This window comes from Euphorbia lathyris, chromosome 6 (assembly GCF_963576675.1).
Source record: "Euphorbia lathyris chromosome 6, ddEupLath1.1, whole genome shotgun sequence".
Lineage (NCBI taxonomy): Eukaryota > Viridiplantae > Streptophyta > Magnoliopsida > Malpighiales > Euphorbiaceae > Euphorbia > Euphorbia lathyris.
In genome coordinates this window covers 70,320,212-70,329,328 of record NC_088915.1, presented here as the reverse complement: position 1 = coordinate 70,329,328, position 9,117 = coordinate 70,320,212, and the positions used below count along the sequence as shown (strand labels likewise).

The 9,117-nt window shown below is 38.7% G+C and overlaps 1 protein-coding gene across 1 annotated transcript; it reads right to left on the bottom strand.

Annotated features, from left to right (window-relative positions):
* Positions 1 to 7,032: 7,032 nt before the first annotated feature.
* Positions 7,033 to 7,515, bottom strand: LOC136231915 (histone H2B-like). The gene has a single exon (XM_066020941.1). It carries the CDS (start codon positions 7,465 to 7,467, stop codon positions 7,033 to 7,035), a length of 435 nt encoding a protein of 144 aa, XP_065877013.1. The 5' UTR covers positions 7,468 to 7,515.
* Positions 7,516 to 9,117: the final 1,602 nt, after the last annotated feature.

Genomic DNA, 9,117 nt, shown 5'->3' with positions numbered 1-9,117 from the left:
ATTGGGTATCTCCAATTTTGCATGAATTTGTGAATTTCGGGTGAAACACTTAGGGACCAAATACTTATGGTTTAGTCCCTAAGTTCCTAAAGCTATGATTTTTGCCTATGAATGGTTGTTTGGGGGTTTATGTTGAAACTTGTAAAAATGTTCTAACTCTTCCATTTTTGGTCTATTCCTCAGGAACTATGGGTCGGAAAGGCAAAGCTAAGGTCGTCGTCGAGAATGAAGCCGAATCTGAGGTCGAGTTCGACGAAAGCCTCCAAGCTAAGTATGATCCACCCTTTGGTCTTATTGATGAACGTGAGGGAATATTGTACGATAGGTTTTCCAAGCAAGACCTTGCCACACACATAGTTGTTGATCAAACTTATTTATCGAGTATAGCTTTAAAGAAGGATTTCAATGAAATCCTCAAATTCCACGGCTGGTATAGACTAGCCACCAAACAGACTCCAATTTATCACAACTTTACCATGGAATTCTTGACCACTTGGAAAAAAGAGCTACCCTTGGGCGGTGGGAAACACTCCTTTAGACTAAACGGTAAACCCTACCGTCTCGATGGCACCACACTAGCAGCCCTAATGGGAGTTTATAACGACCCAGAGGCAATCTCAGACTTTGAGAAGCCTATAACAAAAGATATAGCTTGGGAACAACTCACAAGCATATCAGACTTTAACTCCCAGACTGCTAGCCCAGTCGCTCTCCTAGACCCACTTCTCAATCTTGTTCACAAATTTGTGGCCCACAACTTATTGGGCAAAAATGAGAGCAATAAAGTCTCAAAGACGGAATTGCTCATACTATGGTGCGTGGCCAACCACAAACACGTGGATAATGTCAAGACCATATTTGAAGGCTTCTCAAGCCAAACAAGTAGAAAACGCGGTTCCCTAGGCCTTGGGCACTTAGTTACCAACCTACTTGAGAGCCAATTCAAAAATTTGGACAATCCCGAAATTGCTATTTACCCCACTTTGCTTACCTCCAAGTTTTTGGGGAAATCTACTTTTCAAGAAGTCTTAAACAGGAACCCAACCGGAGGAGCAAGCTCTAGCGCAGGGGGAAGAAAAAGAGCACGAGTTCCACAACAGCAAAGGGACGAAGAACCTGAGGAAGAAGAACCTGCGACAGCAGGAGACCAAAGGGAACACCAAGCGTCGGGGACGGAGGCCCAGTTCCAAGCCGTCAACACTATGATGGCAGAAATGCGAGATCTTAACCTACGGACCTTTAACACTATTCAGCAGATGGACCAACGGTTCACCAACTTTGAGCAGAACATGGACCGAAGGCTTTCGGGTCTTGAATACGTAGTAGCAGACTACTGCGAGCGCTACAACATGCCTTGGCCATACCCCCCGGCCGATCAGTAAGTTGTCTTCTCCACCCTAACTCTTTACACTCGTACTTCATGATTTGTGATGCAATGTTGGAACTTATTGCATGTTTTAGTGTGAGGAGGAGGGGTAGACAAACTTACAAAAATTGTATAAATTTTAAATTTTTGTTGCGTCGTGTCTAGTTTAGTTTAGCGTTTTTAGGTTTTGTTTATGTTTTTGCATGTTTAGGACCTGAAACCGTGAACCTCCTTCGAATCTAAACTTCGTTATTTGTCTTTGAGGGCTGAGAACCGAATCTAAAATTGCATGACAACTAGTTTAGGCGTAGGACACAACTCTTGTATCTGTAAAAGCATGAGCTACAGTTTGCATCTAGACCCTACTTTTGAAGAAATGCTAAAATCATTACTTAGGTAGATAACTTAAGAATTGAAGGCATGTGATATTAAACTTGAGTTTGGGGAAAACTAGTAAACACAAAATCGAAACCCAAAGAATTGTGAGCTGAATTTGAGCCTAAGAGCGAACATCAAAAAGCTCTTTTTCTTGACATTTTTGTATGAATGCTTTGACTTGTGGAAGATCACAGATTTTGCACCTAATACTGTGTTGAACCTACATGCAATGATTTGAGATGATAAACGATGAATCAGCCTCATTAGAATTAACCCTTTTCTTTACCTTATTTTTTCATTTTCATCCACTCTAGGAAGCCCCTTTGAGCCGACATTTTTGTAGTTGTAGGTCTTTCTTTCGTTCTAACCCGTTTTTGCGAACCACAACTTGGTTCGCTACTTAACCTTTGTTTTTGCAAGCTCGAATTGAGCCTTGTTTTCTTCTAGCGCTTTATCTTTGTTTATGGCGTTACAGTAGCAAGCCAAAAGGCTAAGAAGTGAATGAGCATCACTATCCCAAAAAGAAAAAAACAAAGGGAAAACAGAAAAAAAAGAAAAGAAAAGAAAAGAGACGAACAAAAAGGGAAAACAAAACTTCATTCCCTAGTTCCTAAAAATCAAAAACGTCTCAAGAAAACATCCCAAAAGAAAAAAAATAATAAGGGATGAATAAAAAGCTCAGTCAATTCATATTTGCTAAAGCCATTTTAACTCTGTTTGTGTAAGCGCTAGAACATGTAACCTTTGTTGTACCTTTAACCCCCTAACCACATTACAACCCCAATTAGAGGCTGTTTTTGATATCATCGGAGTCATATAGCATAGTAGAGGAACTCGGATGAACGTGCAAAATCAACGTAATCCTAAGCAAGAACATAAGCCGAGAGTAAACACCTTAGCCACCGAAAATTGTGTGAATGAGTGAACTACCTATGGTGAGGTGTCTTACTTAGCGATCCCCTTAAACTCATTTAATTGAACATGTGTCCATTTGCTTAAAACTATGACCCATGATAATTGAAATGCAGCTTTTGGATATCGTGTCTCTACTTTGTATTTCCGAATGCATGTAATTACAGATGCTCGAAATTGTGTCAAGCACCTAGTCAAACTGGGAAGTTTTCTAGCTTGCTTGTGATGGCGGGTTTAGTTTTTTAGTTTACTTGGGGACAAGTAAAGTTTTAAGTGCGAGGAGGTTTGATAGGGGTCAAAAACCCCTATCTTTGGGTACGGTTTTAGGACGGTTTTTAGAGTTATTCGGTTAATAAGCGAGCAATTCTCGCATTTAAATGCTTTTGTGTGAGTTATCTAGGAATTGAAAACATTCTATTTACTTTTCGCCGTTTAGGCTTGTTTTGTAATCAATTTAGGCAAATACGGCCGAAATAGCATGCGTATTAGAATTCTGTTATCTTTTGAAGCTAATTGGTCCGTCAAAAGTCGCACCAAACGAAGCGATTGCTCAAAATAAGCGATTGACGGATGAATTTGGCTTTTTGGACTAATGTTTTCCGGAGTTTTTATGCGTATGCAGGTGTGAAGTCGGACGAAAAAGGTCGCGGAACTCATCGAGCTTGGATCGAGCACGCTTCGGGCGAAAACGCTCGCCGAGCAGGGCCCCACGGGCCTGCTCGCCGAGCAGGCCCCTGGTGGCCTGCTCGCCGAGCAGGGCGCCAGGCGCCTGCTCGGCGAGCAGGGGGTTGCTCGGCGCGAGCAGCCCTGCTCGCCGAGCAGCCTTCCCTGCCGAGCAACCCCCTGCTCGCCGAGCAGCCTTCCCTGCTCGGCGAGCAGCCCTGCGGGAATTGGTCAAAAAGACCAATTCCGCCCCCACGAAGCCACGTTCGGCCCCACGTCTTCCTACACCAACAAGGACATGAAAATAGGTCAAAACGAGGCCCGAGACGCGTCTATAAATAGGAATTTCCAATTGTAAATTAGGGATCTTTCGTTTTTGTAAATTATTTTAGCTTTCCCCTTGTAATTCCTCTCCATCTTCTCCATCTTCCTCAACCTCCATTGAAGCTCCTTCAAAGCTTTCTACCGAGGAATTATCAAGGTTCGTCCTTAAGATCAAGTCGCCGGCTGCAGAGTAAACAGGTTCCCTGAAAGGGATTTTTGTATCTCCTTTCATCTTTCTATGTTTGTACTCTTTGATACAGTTGCCGAACTTGACTAATTGTATCTTGTGACAATTATCTTCGCCTTTAATAATAATTTAGCTCTTGTTTTGTTCTATGTTTATTGTCTAATCTTTGTCTTACGCTTTATTCAATTGGTTTAACTCATTCAAAAGCCCCAAAATCTAGTAGGCACATATTGCGAGCTGAATCTGATCTAGTCAGAGCCTAGGAGATTGACGACCTCTTAGTTGATTAAGCGCCAATTTACTGAGCCTTAGACCTAGTTTCGGCCTTAGGGAATCACGCGCTAGGAACCTCAGGAGGGTAAGTAGGGTTAATCGCCTTGAATATAAGTGACTCAGATTAGGTTTTTATTCAATAGACTTGATAATCTATCTTTATTATTATCGTTCATACCATGTCCCTTCGAATAGTTTCATTAATGAAAGATCAATTAGGGGTAGATTAACTTAGTTAGAATTAGATAACTTAGCTAGGATTAGCATAATTCAACCTAGGAGTAGATTAATTAAACAAACCAAACTCAAAACCCCCTAAGCCTAGATAACATCCGAGATCGAGTAGCTTGATACTTGCAGAAATAAATCCTGTGGACGATAACCTGGACTTAAACCAGAAATTTATTACTTGATAACGACGGGGTACACTTATCCCTTAGTGAGGATTCTCCGGAATCCGCATCAATGAGGTTATGGTCTATTTGGGCAAAGAGAGACTCGCCAACTCCACAAGCAGCAAGCTTCGGCCTAGGAAATACGGGCCATACAAGGTCACCAAGAAGGTCAATGCCAATGCCTACCATATAGCATTGCCGAATTGGCTTGGTAAAATCTCACCAGCGTTCAACATTCGTGACCTTAGCCCGTGGAAGCCGGTCATTTTTACTCTAAACCTCTCTTTGCCATCCGGTCATTTTTCTGTATCTAAGCTCGGCACATTGAATGCGGGTCTGGCCATCCGATCTAGTGCGTGAACAAGTCTATTTTGATCACCATTTCTCCAATCCATTCAAACAAACCTCTCAATAGGAGAGATTGGCTTACATATGAGATGATTAACAACTACACCAAATGAAAAGCACACCAAACGTGAGACTAAATACATTTTAAGTCCAATATGCAATTGGTTTTTTATTGTTCTTTAATTAGTCATTTTTTCCATTGATTTTATTTAAAACAGCAGGACCATAAAAACACAGCAGGACCATAAAAACACCAAGCAATCAGTAGCGCAAGAGATTAATAAACTGTGATAAACCAAATGAACTAGTAAGAGAGTGAATTGGCCTGACTATCAAACTCAAGATTACTTTCTTTTTTTTGAAGAAAGACTACAAAGTTCATGTGCCAAATAAATCAAAAATTACAAATCTTCATATAAATTATAAGAAAAAAGAGAAGCATTGACACATTACCCTTCCACTCAACAGCAAGATCTCTGCAGCTCATATAAATTATAAGACTGACTCTCTGATGAAATCTTCAAAATTCAACCACATCCCGTGTGACACTTTCAAAAGACATCGCCAGACAAGAAAAAAAGGTTCAGAAAATGCTACCTCCATTTACCCTTATAGTTGACTGCAATCTTAACCCAAGTGAATGGCTCCATAAGCAAGAGATCAAGAACCCCTACTAGGTTTCCTTCTGATGTGGCTTCCCTCACCAAAATTCCATGAGGGGGAAAATTGTCACACCCGACCCCAAATAGCATCGGGTATGAACGGAAAACAAGGCAAAGAACTTCTAACAGTCTGAAGACCCTAAACGACATCGGGTATGAATGGAAAATATGATATCCAACGCCTATCAGCGTGAAAGCCAAACCGATTTTCTAATAGATAAAAATTTATTTGTACTACCTAAAGTTTATTTAATTATTTGGCTTGGACTCGATAATTCTATCGAGCTTCCTACGTATCCCGAACATATTTTGATCTTTAAATCGGGAATCAAAGCCACGTAGTTCTACCTATTTTAGGTAGTTCGCTTAACTTAGGTAGTTCTCTTAACTTATGAACTCATTTTAACTTATTAACACGTTGATTTATTCGCTAATAACTTAATTGTATATTTTACTATATATTTAATATATATATAAATCACTTTATCAAAACGAATCAAATCGAATAACGTTTTATCAAAACGAATCAAATCGAACAAACCGCTTTAACAAACCAACTCATAATCAAATAAATTGCTTACAAACCAACTCGTAATCAAATAACGTAAAACATTATAATTCAAATCATCAAACATTATCAAAGCGTAATACAAAATTTGTGTGTGTGTCCATCCTCGAATTCCACCCATGTAGCTTATCATAACATCAATCATATCAATAATCGAGATATCTCGTTCATATCTCGCATTGCCTAACGTTAGGACTACCAGCCGTGCACTCTGGCCATACCGCCCTTAGGTATGGTCTTACAACTACTAACCCTACCCCGGGCAATCCTAGATAGACAAAACATTTTATTTAGCTTTCAAACTATCACAACTCGTGAAAATCATTCAAAATAATAACAACCGCAATAACTTTCTCAATCCAAAAACAATTCGTATACGATCATCAAATTCATTTTCTCGACCAAAATTCCAAAATACCACGATAATAAATAATTATTCATCAAATAATCAAAATCAAAAGTATATATATATTTTAAACAATATATCTTAAACGATTTAATAAAATATATTCAAAACCACGTAAATCATTTAAAACAGAAACTTATTGGGGTAAATTTCATCCGTGGTGTACAACCTTTACCCTAAATCACAGTTTGGTGTACAACCTTCATTTTGTCTCACTAATATATATGAACTTAAGGGTGACCTCCCACTGTGGTGTATAGCAGGTAAAAATAACCGGTCAACGCCGGTCAACTCGCCACATCATCAATTTTTATTATATCCATTCACTAAAGTGGGACCCACCATATATGCATTTACTAAAATACCCCTCAATTTTTTGTCCAATAAATGAAGGTTAAATTAACATTATAAAAAAGAATACATCTAACTGCAAAAAGTACCAATTCTGGACAATCATCTAAAGAACCCTAAATCGAACATAACTTCCCAAATCTTTACATAAGCAAACACCAATTGATATCACAAACCAACAATAAACAAGAGAAAAACTCTAAGAGCTTGTGAATTTCGTAACAACTTTTGTACCCTCGGAGACGGCGTGCTTGGCCAATTCTCCCGGCAGAACAAGTCTGACAGCGGTCTGGATCTCCCGAGAAGTAATTGTCGGCTTCTTATTATATCTAGCGAGGCGAGATGACGCCTGAGCAAGCTTCTCGAAGATGTCGTTGATGAAACTATTCATAATCCCCATGGCCTTGCTGGAGATTCTGATATCAGGATGAACTTCTTTCAACACCTTAAAGATGTAGATCTTGTAGGTCTCGACGCTATTCTTTGATCGCTTCTTCTTCTTATCGGCGGATGCGCCTTCCTTTGGTAATTTCTTCTCTGCTCTCGGCTTCTTTTCTACCAGTGCCTTCTCGGCCTTCTTATCCTCCACCGGTTTCTTCTCTGCCGGCTTCTTCTCCGCTGCCTTTGGTGCCATTGATTGTTGTAGAGAGATTAAAGAGAAATGAAATCATAGACGCTAAAGTGAAGAGGATTCAATTTTGATTTTGAATGAATTCTCATTCACACATTTTAACAAACAATTCACCTGCATTTTTTCTTTTTCTTTTTCTAGATGGCAGAATGGAAACTACTTACCTTATCGATTCTGTTTCTTTTGTGGTCCTCAGCTGCTTCTACTAGTGATAGATAGGCAGCAGTGGTGGAGAAAGGCACTGATATCATCTTCAATCATGCCCATTTGAGGTTTTTTTATGGAAAAATTGTATTTGATGAGTTTGATTTAATATGGTTCACTATTGTCGTTTTCAGCTTCACTAGCGTAGAGAGAGAATGAAGGAAAAAATAGGAGAGAGAAAATGTGAAAAAAGAGAGAGAGAGAGTTTGAGCAGAGAAAGAGTAGGATGGAAAATTGAAATTTTTTAATTGATAGTAAAATATTTAAGGGTAAGTTAGTAATTATACAAGTAGTAATTATATAAGTAGTAGGTCCCACTTTAGTGAGTAGATATAATAAAAATTGATGATGTGTCGCGTTGACCGGCGTTGACCGGTCATTTTTACCTGTTGTACACCACAGTGGGAGGTCACCCCTAAGTTCGTATATATTAATGAGACAAAATGAAGGTTGTAGACCAAACTGTGATTTAGGGTAAAAGTTGTACACCATGGATGAAATTTACCCAAACTTATTGTTATCATTCACTCGAATAGCTATTTTAGACCGAATATACGTACCGTTAGACTCGTTTATTATCATAAGTCTATTTGAACTTATTTTATATTCAAATTCATGTATTCACGTACCAATTTTATATTTAACTTTATACCGGCCTAATTGACAAATATCGGTATTACTCCTTCTAATTTTATAACTTATTTTAAATCGATAAATTAACGTCACTTAATTATTATATAGAATTAAATTTTAAACCAAACATTTCTATTAGACTATTTATGTTCGTCGCCGAAATTATAAACTGTCACACTAAACTGATATCTTTAATTCTGACTGAAGGTTCAGTTAGACTCGTGACACTGTTAGGAGCCTATCCGTACAAATTTTATATTCCGAACTTTTGTACTAATTTTATTCATTCTAATTTTAACTTGACTAATTAAAGTTGCTCACAATATTTTATTCAATGGGACGAATCCAACAAAATTAGGGTCCGAAATCGCTAAATTCTAACAACCCGTTTTATCTTCAAAATCTCAGTTTCGGGTCCGCTTTCTCCAAATAGTGCAAGGCCCGCTCCACTTCATCATTTTTGTTCAAGGAGAATTATCGGCTCCAAATTTTAGAGAGCCTACATGTTGAAACACCTTTCCACATAATTTTGATTTGACAAAATTGGTTAAGTATAATATATATACATATTCTAAACACACTAAGTTTAAATGCTTTGATTTAATTCTACTAATGTGTTTGTTCAATGTTGAGTTAAAATACTATAAGACATAAGAATCGAAAGGCCCAAGCCCAATACGGAAGCCAAGGCCCAAATCAAACAACTCAGTACACTCGGCCCGCGTATGTCAAGACGTTGCCGTTTTTGAACAAAAATGCAACTCAGCAAATGGAAGGATCTAGAAGACCTTCGGGAACAACTTCACAATGAAGATG

What these genes read in the sequence shown, in the direction of transcription:
- LOC136231915 (XM_066020941.1), bottom strand. Translation starts at nt 7,467, where the DNA reads ATGGCACCAAAGGCAGCGGAGAAGAAGCCGGCAGAGAAGAAACCGGTG.